The sequence below is a fragment of the Colobus angolensis genome, unplaced genomic scaffold (assembly GCF_000951035.1).
Source record: "Colobus angolensis palliatus isolate OR3802 unplaced genomic scaffold, Cang.pa_1.0 Scaffold105, whole genome shotgun sequence".
In the NCBI taxonomy this organism is placed as follows: Eukaryota; Metazoa; Chordata; class Mammalia; order Primates; family Cercopithecidae; genus Colobus; species Colobus angolensis.
The window spans coordinates 3,489,924-3,505,803 of record NW_012111475.1 but is presented as its reverse complement, the minus strand read 5'-3'; the positions used below and the strand labels follow the sequence as shown (position 1 = coordinate 3,505,803).

Below are 15,880 nucleotides of genomic sequence, written 5' to 3'. Positions count from 1 at the left end.
TCCTTCCAGAAATGTGCACGAGATGCTGGAGGTAAGGCAGCCATTTTGCACGATGACTAAAGCTGCCCACTAAGAATGGCTGTGCAGACTGATGGAAGGAAGCCCTGAAGGCATCCTGGAGCTTCCACAGCAACCCTCCCTGCCTATTTTTAGAATCTTTAAGGTGCGGTGGTGTGGGAGAGGTGAGGCTTGGGGTGTGGCAAGGAACAGACTATTTGGTTAAGCCATTGTAAGTTAGGCTGCTATTACCTGCAGTTGTTAATTTACTAACACAAATGTCCAGTACTGTTGACTGAAGAATTCTTCCCTCTACTTACATTAAATGATTACATGGTATAGAATATGATTCTGGTTTAATCTGTTTGCTTTTCTTCATCTATTTAATTTAGAAGTAGTATAACATGATTTCATTATTAGAATTTTTACTTAATTTGAACAGATAATGTCATTAATTTTATCTCACTTTTCCACTTTTTGAAAATTTCTTTGTTCTTCTTGGTTGTCTATCCTTTCAGATAAACTCTGGGATCATATATATGTTCTTTAAAGCCTCTGTGATTTTGTTTGGAATTTCACTGAACCTATGCATTAATATGAGGATACCCCTTTAAGATATTCATACTGCACACTCAGAAACAGATTAATAACTATCTATTTTCAAGTCTTCTTTTACTTTCACAGAAAAATGTACTATCTTGTTCACAAAGTTCTTGAACATTTCCTGAGCATTTTACCTTCTTTTTCTATTGTAAAAGAGATCTATTTAGCCATTACTTTTCTAAATGGATTATTCCTAGAGCTTGCTTCTTAGATCGAGTTAGATAAATACTAATAGATAATAGCTGGCCGGTTGGTCTGAATACCATCAGTCTTATCTCTGTTTCATAGTAACTAATTTTCATTTTGTAGAACATCTTCAACTACTATATTTTATTCAATATAAAAACACAAAGCCAATTAGAATTAACTGCAGAATCACACATAGGCTAACTGCTATGGAAGTTCCAGAGCAGGGAGATTAATATACTGTTTGTGACTTTCATCACCTGGCCCAGATAACTCCTCTAGTCATCTGATGTAATCTCTTCATTTCCCTCACCTAGACTTCATTCTAAAGGCTCTTCCCATGTGTCCCCTCTCTCAGGCCAGCTCAGCTCTGCTCCTACCTCCACAACACTGTCAGCTCTTGGCTCAGTCAGAACTTGCCATACGTCAGAAAAATAAGGAAACCATTGAGAGTTGTGGGAGCAGAGATGGGGGTGTTAAAAGGGACCTGAGTAGGTAGTGACAGGAAACAACTGGCTGAAGTAAGCTCCTTTTATGAGACAACTGCAGCTCTAAATCACGTGTATGCTCTTTTCGCATGTACATACATTATTAGTGGGACAGTCGAGTGTGGTGCAGAGGCTTCTTCAGGTGTTTCATGTGTATATTCCATTTTCCAACTAAATGATAAGTTAACTGAAGAGACGAATACAGTTTAAATTCTTTATAATATAAATTAAACTCAAAAGAGCTAATTGAGATTCTTGCAATATGGTAAATTGTTGGTAATACATGGTATTAACACTCTCAAAAGGTTGTAATAATTTTTTTCTCTATCAGTTGAGCTATAACAGACATGTTTCTAAACCCTGTACGTTTTTCTAAAGAACAGAATAAAGTGATCAAGCAAGCTTAGAATCATTCAAAGCTGTTTAAATAATCCTGAGGTTTTGCTTTATATACTGAAAATTGAGAATAGATTCTGAAAATGATGTCCTATCAGAACAAATCAATTCCTAAAGCAATTGTGGAGACTAACAGGACAATATGTCAAAGCAAAACAAATCCATACTAATATACAGTTTAGAATGTGTATTTCACCTCTTAATGGCTGAAGAAAGTGTATGCATTTGTTTATACACAAAGCACAAGGAAAATGGAACAGACTGAGGTGACAGTGTTTTTCCTGTCATTAATTAATCTCATGTCACTAAAAGCTCTGAATATCACAGATATATTTCTACATTCCAGATATACGAGTGAAAACACTGAAGCTGTTTCTTCCTATCCTTCCACGCATCACTTATCAGGCAATGGTTGGTGAAAGCTAACATTTCTATTATATGGACTAAATGTTTGTGTCCCCTCCAAATTCATATGTTGAAGTCCTAATTCCCAATGTGATGATATATAGAGGTGGGGCTTTTGAGAGGTAATTTGGTTTAAATGAGTCATGAGGGTGGGGTCCCAATCCCATGATGGTATTAGTATCCTTATAACAAGAGTTCTCTCTCTCTCCCCCTACCAGGCGAGAAGGCAACAATCTGCAAGCTAGGAAGAGAGTCCTCACCAGACACCAAATCTGCCAGCACCTTGCTCTTGGACTTCCCAGCCTCCAGAACTGTGAGAAGTAAGTGTCTGTTGTTTAAGCTACCCAGTCTATAGTATTTTGTTATGGTAATCCAAGCTGACTAAGACAACCTCCTAAATGTCTAAGACATTTCTGATATTGAGAACAATCTCCTTCAACTGGCTATTGAGAGTAGAGGAAGCCAGCTTTCCCCCTTGTTATTACTCTAGTAGGTTGGGCTAGACTTTGTGTGGAATTATGTCATTTTCAGGCTAGAGGGGCTTTCTATTCCCTTCATCATGATCACTGGCAGTGTTTCAGTTCTCAAGGTACACAGTCCCTGGCCAAGACATAGAGTAGGACTTAGCATCACTGGTCACTGGTTACTCATATCATCCTACAGGAAAGCACCCCCAACTCCTCAAGAGGCTGCCATTCCAGCTGTGTCAGTAATTAACTCAGTTTAAGAAAAGACTGGAGTTAGCTTTAACTTTGAGATCTATGCTTATAGGCCTAGGAGTCCCCTCAAATCCCCATAGAAGCCAGAAAAAAATAACACAAATGAAACATGTAATGCAAAAGGTAGTAGTAAGAACCGAAGGATGCATGCCTCATCTAAAAGCACTAAGTAAAACAATTTTAAACACAAAATGTGTAGGCCAAACAAAACAGGTTTAGGCCTGATGCAAGGATGGTCCAAAATGTATGGGGGAGAACTGGCTTCCAAAAGGACAGAGTTCCTGAGACTAGAGGAAAGCAGGTAAGTGAGAAAAAGGGTGACAGGCAGGAAGTTGAGGAAAATTATGTTTGACAGGTTCCATATTCTTTCTGAGACAGGGATACAATGGGTTTCAAAGAGATTTGGGGCAGGGAGTAGTTGACCAAAGAGATGAATATCTGGTAAAATTATTGTAAGGATGGGAACAAAAAGCACCAGGCACATCAATGTGTTGCTCTGCAGGCTGAGGGCCCAGCTGAGGTCGGAGACCATAATGTGGTGAAGCCTACTCCAGTCTTCTCTGAACCCCCAGGTTGAAATCAGTTTCCTCTCTTCTGCCCCCACAGAATCTAGGGCATCTTATCACTTACTATGCACAACTGAAATGATCAGTTTATGAGTCTGTTCTATTAGAACCAGAGCCCTTTGAGGCCAAGAACATTTATTTTCAGACTTTTGCAGAGTCTGACATGCACCAGATGGGGCTAAAATGGACAAGCTTTGGCTCACTCAGACCGACACAAGTGGCTCCAGAGGCCTAAAGAAACCTAGAAACTGCAGTCTGCTCAGAGTTCAGGTGGAGTACTGGGATATGACACGGATCTCTTAGGAAAGGACATCAGAACCCCCAGCTCTGATGTTTAATAGAACAGGGTTAATATCCTGGTTCTAGCTCTTAGCAGACACGAAATCTTGGGGAAACATCACACAATCTCTGTGAACCTTAGTTGTGTCAACCATAAAACATGGATTATAATACCTATTTCCTTAAATGAGATAATGTATGCCCAGTCTTTAGCATAAAAACTGTCATAAAATAAGTGCTCAATAAATACTGATTCGCTATCCTCTTTGGAGAGATTTTCCTGGTATTTCAGAAAACAACTTCCCCTAGGTGGATGAGGGAAGGGATTAAGGCAAACCTCCTGCATTAGAATCACCTGGGATATTTATTCAAACATATCTGAATTTTCTGCGGATGGAAGCCAGGAATTAGCATTTTTAACAATCATCCCAGGTGATTCTTACACTTAGTTAAATTTCAAGCCACCAGATTATGATGCCTTCCAATTTTGTTGCTTTGTTTTTTACTCCCGCTGTCACCTAAGCAGTCCTAGTAACTTTCCACAATGCTCTGACTCTCGTCCACCTCATTCCAGTCCTACATATCACTAACTGATTTTTCTTCCTAAAAGGCAGTTCCAATTATGCTATGTCCTGGAGTCAAAATCTCCAAGGGCTACACCTTGCTTACCAAATCCTTGCATTTATACCTTGCCAGTCTTAATGCTCCTGCCTACTCCCTTACTGGGTTCTAGTCAAACAGGTCTACTAACTGTCACAGAACAAGCCCTATGCTTCAACTTCTCTACTTTGTTTCCACACAAAAGCGACACTCCACTGCCCCAAGTCCTACCCCTTCCCTCAAGGATGATTTCATCTGCCATCTTCCCTGTGAATCTTTGCGCCTGATCTCTTGCATTGATGTGATTTCTTTCTCCTGTGAGCTCTTGTCATTTTTTTTTTTTTTTTGGCTCTTACAATGTTTTTCATATTCCACCTTATGCTATTTTATACTAGCTTTATCCTCTCTGCTATGAGTTCCAGGGAAACAGGGACTACGTTAGCAAACATGGTGCCTACCACAATGTCTGGAACAAAGTTGGGTCTCAACAAATGTTTGCTGAATACATGAATGAATTCATATGACTAGACTGTAAGCCATGAGAGCAGAGACTGTGCATTAATTTTTTTGTAACTCCTGCATCACTTAGCAGTGTTTTCTATCCAGTAGGTATTAGAAATGTGGTGACTTAAATGTAACATTTGGAGACATTTTCCCCTTTGATGACAAATTATTCAAAAAATACAACACAGCCAAGATTTCAATACTGAATGCTGGAGTTTACTGGCTCCTTTTTATAGTAATAACCATGACAATCGTAGAATCTTAAGTGGAATATGCTTTCCTATTTAGGAATACTAAAATTATACTAAAGTAAGGTGATTATTTTCTCCACAGCTAAGACCAACAGTTATCCTGTTTAACTTCATGAGACAAACTTAGATTCTAACTATATTCCTTTTATAGCATGTGACATAAGAAGCTTTCAAAAATAGAATTTCTATTTTGATTTGAAACACTAAAAAATTTCTAAATACAGAATAGGTTTAATACATATATGTGTGTATATGCATATGTTTGTCTATATACAATGTATAGCCAATTACTTTTTAAATTAAACCTTTTGAGATAATTGTAGATTCACATATAGCTATAAGAAATAATTCAGGGAAATCTCATACACCCATTGCCCAGTTTTTCCCAATGGTAACATCTTACAAAACTATAGTATTAAAATATCACAACCAGGACACTGGCAATCCAATCCACCAATCTTATTCAGATTTTTCCAGTTTTGCTTGTACTCATTTATGTGTATGTGTGTGTGTATAATTTTAGTTCTATGCAATTTTCCCAGTTGTGCTTGTATTCTCACTTGCATGTGTTTGTGTGTGCATTTAATATTTAATTCTGTGTAATTTCCCCAATTTTGCTTATGTTCCCTTGTGTGTGTCTGTGTGTGCATTTAGTTCTATGCAATTTTATCACATGGGTAGCTTTGTGTATCCAGAGCCACGTGAAGACACAGAACACTGCATCATCACAAGGATCCTTTGTGTTGACCTTGTCCAACCATTCCCCTCCCCTCCCTAACCCTGTATCCACTAATCTGTTCACCAACTGGAATCATACAGCATGTAAACCTTTTGGGATGGGCTTTTTTTACTCAACATATTTCCCTGGAGATTCATTCAAGTTGTTGATTGTCTCAATAGTTCATTCCTTTTTGTTGTCATCTTATTAACTAAAGCCTACAGTTTACATCAGGGTTCACTCTTTTTATTGTAAATTCTGTGGGTTTTGACAAATGTGTTACATCATGTGCTCACCATCACAGTATCATATAGAACAATTTAACCACCCACCCCTGTGCTTCACCTATTTATTCTTCTACCCTTCCCCCTCAACCTCTGACAATCACTGATCATTTCACTGTCTCTACAGTTTTGCCTTTTCCAGAATGCCATATAGTTTGAATCATACAGTATGTAGACTTTCATGCTAACTTTTGCACTTAGCAATATGCATTTACATTTCCTCCATGTCTTTTTGTGGCTTAATAGCTAATTTCTTTTCATTGACAAATAATATTCTCCTCTATGGATGTACTATAGTTTATCTGTTAACCTATTGAGGAACATCTTGGTTCCTTCCAATTTTTAGCAATTATGAATAAGACTGCTATATGTATTTGTGGGGATGTTTTTGTTTAGACATAAGTTTTCAACTCATTTCGGTAAAAACCTAGGCATGCAGTAGCTGGATTGTATGGTAAAAGTATGTTTAATTTTCTAAGAAACTGCCAATTTGTCTTCCAAAGTGGTAGTATCGTTCTGCATTCCCACCAGCAATGAATGAGTTCCCGTTGCTCCACATCCTTGCCAGTATTTGGTGTTAGTATTTTAGATTGTAGCCAGTCTAATTTGTAAGTAGTGGTATATCACTGTTTTAATTTGCAATTCCCTAATGACAGGTGATGTTGAGCTTCTTTTCATACGCTATTTGCCATATGTGTATCTTCTTCAGTGAAGTGGCTGTTCAGATATTTTGCCCATTTTTAAAATTGGTGCATTTATTTTCTTATTGTTGAGTTTTTAAAATTCTTTGTATATTTCAGATATAAAAATTATTTGTGTATTTGTATCTTTATCAGATATGTTTTGGTAATTAATTTCTCCCAGCCCGTGACTTGTCTTTTCATTTTCTTAACAGTGTCTTTCATAGAACAGAAGTTTTAATTTTAATAAAGTTCAACTTATAATTTTTTTCTTTCACTGGTCATGCTCTTGGTGTTGCATCTAAAAACTCATTGGCAAACCCAAGGTCATCTGGATTTTCTCCTATGTTATCTTCTAGAAGACTTATAGTTTTGCATGGTACATTCTGGTCTATGACTCATTTCAAGTTAATTTTGTGAAAGGTATAAGGTCCATGTCTAGATTCATTTTTTTCATGTGTGCATATCCAGTTGCTCCAGTACTAATTATAAAAAAGCCTATTCCCTTTCCATTGAATTGCTTTTGCTTCTTTGTCAAAAATCAGTTGACTATATTTTTAAGGGTCTATTTCTGGGCTCTCTATTCTGTTCCACTGATACATTTGTCAGTTCTCTTGCCATTATCATACTGCCTTAATTACCATCTTTATAGTATGTCTTGAAGTTGGGTGATGTCAGTCTTTTGACTTTGTTCTTCTGTATTGTGTTGGCTATTGTGGATATTTTGCCTTTCCTGTAAAATTTATAGTCATTATATTGACATCTACAAAATAATTTACTAGGAATTTGCTTTAGATTAAATTGATCTATACTTTGTCTACAAATCAAGTGAGAAAGAACTGACATCTTAACAATATTGAATCTTCTTATCCATTAACATGGAATATCTTTTTATTTAGATATTCTTTGATTTATTTTATCAGCTTTGTAGTTTTCCTCATATAGATCGTGTACATATCTTGTCAGATTTATACATAAGTATTTCATTTTTTTGATGCGAAGGTAGGCAGTATTGTGTTTTACATTTCAAATTCCAATTATTTATTGTTGGTATGTAGGAAAACAATTGACTTTTGTACATTAACCTTGTATTCTGCAACCTTGCCATAATCACTTATGAGTTCCAGGAATTTGTCAATTCTTTGAGATGTTCTACATGATAATCATATCATCTGTCAACAAAGACAGTTGTATTTCTTTCTTCTCAATAACTTTAATTTCTTTTTCCTGTATTATTGCATTGGCTAGGAATTCCAGTACAGTGTTGAATCAGAGTGGTGAGAAGGACATCCTTGCCTTGTTCCTGATCTTGGGAGAAAGCATCTAGCTTCTCATCATTATATATAATGTTACCTACTGGCATTTTATAGATATTCTTTATCAAGTTGAGAACATTTCCTCCATTTCTAGTTTCCTGAGAGTATCATAAGAGGATGTTGGATTTTGTTAAATATTTTTTCTGCATCTATTGATATAATATGACTTTTATTCTTTAGACTGTTCATGCCATGGACTACATTAATTGATTTTTGAATGTTGAACTAGTCTTATATACCTTCCATAAATCTCACTTGGCTGTAGTATAGAATCCTTTTTATACATTTTTGAATATAATTTACTAATATTTTGTTGAAGATTTTTGCATGTGTGATCACAAGAGATATTAGCCTGAGTTTTCCTTTCTTATAATGCATTTGTCTGCTTTTGGTGTTTGCATAATGCTGGGCTTACTGAATGAGTTAGAACGTGTTCCCTCTGCTTCTTTTTTTTTTCAGAAGAGACTGCAAATTCTTTGGGATATTTTAGTAGACAATATGTAGGTCTTTTATTTCTTGTTTTTCTTTTACTTCAGTGGCTAGTATTTCCATACTATATTGAAGAAGAGTGGTGAGAGTGGACATTGTTGCATTGTTTCTGATCTTAGGAAGAAAACATTCAGTCTTTCACCATTACATATTTGTTAGCTGTAGGATTTTGTAGATACTCTTTAACAAATTGAGGTGATTCTCCTTATTTCCAACTTGTTGAGATTTCTATCAAGAATGGGTGTTAAATACTATTTCTGAGCTTCATATAATTTTTATTCTTTAGCCTGTGGATTACACTGATTGCTTTTCAAATGTTGAACTAGCTTTGCAATCTAGAATTAATCTCACTTGGTCATGATATAGTATTCATTTTATACATTTTTTGATTCAATTGCCAATATTTTGTTGAGGATTTTTGAACTATGTTTGTGAGAGATATCAGTCTGTAGTTTTTGTTTGTTTGTTTGTTTTTTGTACAATTTTTGCCTGGTTTTGATATCAGAGCAATACTAGACTCATAGAATAACCTGGGAATTGTTCTCTCTTCTATTTCCTGAAAGACATTATGTAAAATTGGTGTTAATTCTTCTTTAAATATTTGGTAGATTTTCCAGTGAAACAATCTAGGCCTAAAGATTTCATTTTGTGAAACTTACAAAATCATGAGTTCAATTTCTATAATAGTTATTGAACAACAATGTATTTCATCTTGATGAAGTTTGGATAATCATTTTTGATTGTTAATTTAGATGTCAGTATTTCTCATATTTACTAAACAAATGACTATAGCAACATTTGCAAAAAAGCAAATGACTTTAGTTTAGTGCCCTGACATAATATATACAAAATCCACAGACAGTTTATAGGCAAAAGTTCTGCAAGAGCAGACAAGTGGTACACCTTAGAATGTAAAAAAAAAAAAAAAAAATAGAAAAGGCAGAGTGTATGTAAAAAGAGTGTCTCACAGGTGATATTTGGGGATGCTGTGTCACTCAATGGTAAGGAAGCTGTTACTGATGGCTATTATTGTGCAGCACCAACATGACCCTGAGTTTGATTTTATATAGTTAAGCCTAGTATAAGAATGCAAAAGAGATAAAATGGGTATATTGCCATTGTCCTTCAAATGGATGACTACAAGTGGGGACTAAGGTCAACAGACATTTTGCCTACTATGTTTAGAAGGCATTCAAAGTGTTTGAGACATTTCAGCTCACAACAATGAAATCAGTCAACCAGACAGCTAGAATTTCAGAGTTATAGTATGCCCCAGTTCAAGAGTGTGTAATTAATAGCACATATGCTTCATCTAATCCAAGTACAGCAAAAAAATTCATTAAAAATAATTATTTTAGCATCTTAGTAAAAGGCAAACTCTTCTAAGGCCCTCAGAAAACTAGCAGATTCAATACCAGTCAAACCGCATTATCTCCACAGCAAAGGGCTATCCAATTCTTGAATTGTTCTGAAATTTTATAGCAGTGAATATATTCAAAGTAATAAACTATTGACTTGGATATGGGACTTTTCTTTCTTAATGACATTTTTATTTTAATGGTATTTGTCGTCATGTAATTACAGTCCAAAATGTGAGAAGAAGAAGAACTGTTTTAGACCACTTTTGTGTATGTGTGTGGAAGTTTCTTGAAAACAACTGTTTTATAACTGAAGTCACTTCTAACTTGAGTCAGTGAACTCTCCAACAAGAGGACAAAGCTACTAAAGGAGGGGAAGTCGCTGAAGATGAAAGATAGCAACAGCCCTGGAGACAATCTGACCAGCATTGAGAATGACTGCTGAATGCCAGTCATGCTGAGAAACGTGGAGGACACAGGGTGGACTAAGGCATTGTGCTTGCTCTCAAGAGGCTTGCTCTTTTCGAAAAGAAGCCCATTTGAAAATACTGAAATCGCTTTTTCTTCTTTTCTGAAGGATAGAAAACTCAACAACTAACTCGTCTCCTGTGAAGGGCACCAGTCTTTTTAACTCTTGACATTGGAGGCTGAAAGATTGTTAAATATTACTTAATCCGATGCCCACATTCTATAAATAGAGAAATCCAGAAAAATGAAATAATTTTCCTAAGACTGTAGGACTGGGACTGGAACCCAAATTTCCTGACTTTTCATCAAGTACTTTTTTTTTCTATATATTATGTTACCTCTCTTAAGAGTTCAATGGACTTTTCTCATTCCTAGCTCTTCCCATTGTTAGGCTGCACCAAACCATGTCGATTAGACTCAGATGAAAAGAGCTCATGCTCTGTTCTTCTCCCTCTACACTCTCATTTCAAAATGTCTACTTCACAGTTTCAATTCAACAAATAATTTTTAAAAGTTATTAAGGACTTATTCTGGCTTAGGCAGTAGAGAGACTACTAAACCAAGCAAGGCATACTTCCCACCTCTGAGGAATTTATTGTAAATATAAACACCTAGTATGACATCCTTAGACAGCAAACTTATCTATGTAAAATTTATTATCATCACTCAGTCAAGCTTTCTAATGGAAATCTCCTTTTAAGTCAATGACTCCTTAATTCTCTAGGCCCCACTATAAAAATTTTGAAGCTTGGCGGTGCGCGGTGGCTCATGCCTGTAATTCCAGCACTTTGGGAGGCGGAGGCAGGCGGATCACGATGTCAGGAAATCGAGACCATCCTGGCTAACAAGGTGAAACCCCGTCTCTACTAAAAATACAAAAAATGAGCCAGGCGTGGTGGCGGGCGTCTGTAGTCCCAGCTACTCCGGAGGCTGAGGCAGGAGAATGCTGTGAACCCGGGAGGCGGAGCTTGCAGTGAGCTGAGATCGCGCCACTGCACTCCAGCCTGGGCGACAGAGTGAGACTCCATCTCAACAACAACAACTAAAAAAAAAAAAAAAATTTTTTTTTGAAGCTCTTTTTGCTACTCTGCCATGAAAGCGAGAATATCTGGTTTTTAATCTTTGTTCTAACATTAACCAATTAGTTTTGAAACACTGGCCAAGTCATACCTCTCTGGGCTTCATCTCCTCAATTAGGAAAATGAAGAGTATACCAACCTTCTATGATTTACATTTCTTTTCAAATTATATCAAATCCAAGGTGCTGGATATAATCAAGTTATTTTATTTCACTTCTTTGCATAGCTTCAGTTCCTCTCTCCTCCTCCATGTTCATCATATCTAAGTTCTTAATTCCTGGATTATTGTTAACAGCCTTCAAGCTCTTAGGTGTACATGTTACTTGCTAAAAGCAATTTGAAGCAAGATTTAGCCTGGAGGTATGCTGGTTAGACTAGAGGCTAGAAAACTAAGACGCTTTTTGGAATAAAGCTCAATCTCACAGTAAAAGCCTATCATTCAAGTCTCTCCAAAAATAGGCTTCAGTTGGCCCTTCTGCTTTTATTTCCAACAACTCTTTGTCCTAGTCCATTCAGGCTATAACAAAATATCATAAATTGGGTGGCTTTATAAACAACACAAATTTATTCCTCACTGTTCTGAAGGCTGGCAAGTACGAGATCAAGGTGCCAGTATGGTCAGGTTCTGGTGAGGACCCTTTTTCAGGTTACAGACTTCTGACTTCTTGCTGGTGTCCTCAGTATGGTAGAAGGAATGAAACAAGTCTCGTATGCATATTTTACAAGGAAACTAATTCTATTCATGAGGGCTCTACCTTCTTGACCTAATCACCTCCTCAAAGGCCACGCTTCCTAATACCATCTTCATGGTGATTAGGTTTCAACATATGAGATTTGGGGTGGCAAGAGTAACAAACATTCAGACCATAGTACTCCTCAATATGCTTACTTTCCAACCATACCTTCATGTCTTTAATGTTGTTCCTATCCTTCCTAGGTAAAGAGTTTTACTTTTTTTGTAAACCTACTGCTAATAGTTCTATTAAGCCCATTTTCTTGTATGGATTCAGTAATCTTTCCTTTCTCTTAATTCTTATACAAATATTTAGAGTAAAAATAACAGTCCCATTTCTTAAGTCCCTCTCATAAATATTTGAAGCATAGAAGAGATATGCAAAAATTCTCAACCAACATTAAAGGAAGAATACATATAAAGGTGGTATAAACAGTATAACTTATTTTCTTTATTATGTCTTCTTAATTTCTTTGCAAATTATAATAATCAACTGATTGTTAATCTTTTTGGTAGAGAATGAATATGTATTTCTAAACTAGAGTTTTTAATAAGAATATAAAAATACATTTTCTTGGCTATAGGCTACTTCTGATATATGAAGATGTCTGAACAAAAGTATATGAACAGTTACCAATTAATATATGTCTAATATAGGCAGATATTCAAACAAGCATTGAGCAATGTTATATAAATGCTGGCAGGGTAACTTGCTCCATTATTAGATAAACTTTGAAGATGCTATTTAAATTTCAGTCATGAAACAATCAGTGCCAATCTGATCAAATGATTGCCAAAGTTAGCATTAACCATAGTAGAGAAGCATTTGAGGAAAACGTAAAAATGTTATTTTCTGTCTCAGATTCTCTTACTGCTGCTTGAACTCTAATTTGAATACCTTCTTCTCAGAAAAAGGCCACAATTAGAGGAGCAACAGGGTTTCATGTGGCAGGAAGAAAGTAGTACTGTCATATCCCATCAATCCTCTAAGCACCCAGTCTTAGAGCAAATTCATTGCACTCTCTTCTGCCAACTCCAAAAGAGATTTTCCCAAGAAATGAGTTTCAGGCAATTTTAGTTCCCATCACTACTGTCCATTTGTCATAACTGAAAAAAATATCCATTACATTACAAAAAAATTCGGTTATCCAGTATTTGCTAATTATGATTGAGACCAGAAACATACAAAATTTCAAAGAAAACAATTGAAGAGAACATCTGAAAGTAATTTCCCTCCATTCTTTGTTGTTCTGCTACTCACGGCAAATCTTCCAAACTGGAGGCTTCATGTCTTGGATCCAAAAGATCATAACCACATTCATTGTAGATTTCCAAATAGGAAATGTGCATTGTATACATTTTGCTGCTGTCCTGATTGGAAAAGGGAAAGGTATTATTTATTGATTATAAATAATGATTTTGCTTAGATGAAGATGAACACATTTAGCACTCAGTTTCCTTACAGTTTCTCTCTTTTTCTCTCACTTTATATGGTTTACATTTTCAGTTCATGACACTTTCAAGTTGCCAGTTACCATATGCATGAAGCTTTTTTTAATGGCCAACACCCATGATTACAAGCAACTTCAGTCTGTTATTTTTTATTGGTTCCACATTATACATAAAAAGTCAATATACACTTACAATGAGCCAACTTGGTTGCAGAACTCTATAACATACCATTTTTTACTTTCCAGACCAAAAAAAAGGTTACTAAAAAAATAAACTTATATTCTGTGAATAGTCTATTCATAAAAAAGAACACAGATCATTAATTTGGTTTAAAAATTTCAGGAGCAAAATAGTTTCCATCTGTAATCATAATTCTTTTTCTACTTTTCTAATATTCAGTATTTTCTGATGACATAAATAGATAACAATGAAAGTGAGTTCCAGAGGACAGACAATAGTTGATTAGTCAGGTATAAGTGGACATTAATAGTTCACCGCCAATACCTCACGTGTGGAGTTAATTTTCCTGGCCCAAGAGGGCAAATCAGGGATATTTAGCTATTGGTTAGAGAGAAATGTTTTTGGTGGGTCATTGCTAAAATGCAATGACATAGGCATCAATGTAATGAGGCTAAAAGTCAAGGTGCCTGGTCCTAGTCTCAATTCTGCCAATAGACAAAATGACCCAATCCCTTTGAGGTGGAATGAAGTAAGGAATTTTTTCAACTCTTGAGAAAGTTCAGTTTTCAATACAAAATATCAAACAATAGCACCTTCTTTTTGTTCCTCCAAAAATACAAATGCTTCAATTTCTGCAAATATTATCATGCTTCTCATAAGGGGAGAGTATATTTGTATCTTGTGGCAAGCAGGTTGTCAGGGTGTCAGAGTGTATACTAACAGAGAATTTGCTTAGGATGACCTTCCTGATTGATTCTCACCCATATCCAAGGCAATCCATTTAATAGGGTTTGTTCAAAGGGAGAGAGGACCAAGTCACAGAGATAGGAGAGAGAACAGTGGCCTATAAATAAAAAGCTGGACTCCTACTCTAACTAGAGGTGAGCCTCTACCATGTCAGGCCTTAGTGTTCAAATCCATTAAAGTGAGGAAGTTGGCTAATAAATCCCTATGTGTTCTTCACTGTAAAATGAATGATTCTTTGGTTCTAAAATGGCTCCAGTTATCCAGATAAAGATACTGTCATCCCAGCACTTTGGGGGGCCGAGGTGGGCGGATCACAAGGTCAGGAGATTGAGACCATCCTGGCTAACACAGTGAAACGCCTTCTCTACTAAAAATACAAAAAATTAGCTAGGCATGGGGCAGGTGCCTGTAGTCCCAGCTACTCGGGAGGCTGAGGCAGCAGAATGGTGTGATCCCTGGAGGCAGAGCTTGCAGTGAGCCAAGATTGCGCCACTGCACTCCAGCCTGGGCGACAGTGCAAGACTCTGTCTCAAAAAAAAAAAAAAAAAAGATACTGTCATTTCAGAAAAACAAAATTATACATGAACAAGTAAAGCAACTCTCAGCCTTCCATGACTATAATAAAAACACTCAAGCCACAGCTGAAATTCTATATTCTGGTGTTCTGTGAAGGTGACAACATGGACTGGATTACTAAGCAATTTTTTTTTTTCAGCCTAATGCTGAAATTTCTTCTGATGTGGCTGACTCCAAAGCTTATCCCAACAAATGGCCCATTGATTACATTAGTATCCTAGTTTAGTAAAGGTACTATTTCAATATAATTCTTTGGGTTATAACTTGGCTTAGCACAGGTATAAGAGACTATAAACACTAAAAAGATTTTGTGTGGCTGTTAGTCTAATCCAATGTTTCTAAAATATTCCATGGAATACTCCTGGAAAACAGTATTCCATGGTCAACATATACGTAAACTCTGTCCCTCTCTGGAGCACATCAAAGGCCCTAGGGGATATTTCAGCAACATTCTGAGATCCTGTTTAAACCAACATATTTTTAAAATTTATCCAAAATATCTGAAATAAACCAGAGATTATGATTTGAGAGTTTAGTATACATTTCTGAGTTTTTCTTAGCATCAGATAAGAACTGAGTTTGCAAATTGGAACTCATTTATAACAGAATAATCCCACACCCTTATCCTCAGTTGTTTCACCATAAAAATGGGGATAATAGCCCTGATCTTGCATTCTGTTTTAACAGAGAAATAGCATTCTATATTTAAAATCTTACAAAAGTGTGTGGCCCATAAGAGATACCAATGAATCATTGTTGCTCCTATTGCTATTATTATTGCTATAGTTATTATTATTTCTAGAAGC

The 15,880-nt window shown here is 36.2% G+C and overlaps 1 protein-coding gene across 3 annotated transcripts in view; it reads right to left on the bottom strand.

Annotated features, from left to right (window-relative positions):
• Positions 1–15,880, bottom strand: part of KIF6 (kinesin family member 6) — a 386,472-nt gene that overhangs the window by 274,733 nt on the left and 95,859 nt on the right. For all 3 annotated transcript variants that reach the window (XM_011944312.1, XM_011944316.1, XM_011944305.1), the window contains exon 5: positions 13,381–13,490. In XM_011944312.1, coding sequence (XP_011799702.1) covers positions 13,381–13,490 — 110 coding nt within the window. The remainder of the gene's footprint in view (positions 1–13,380; positions 13,491–15,880) is intronic.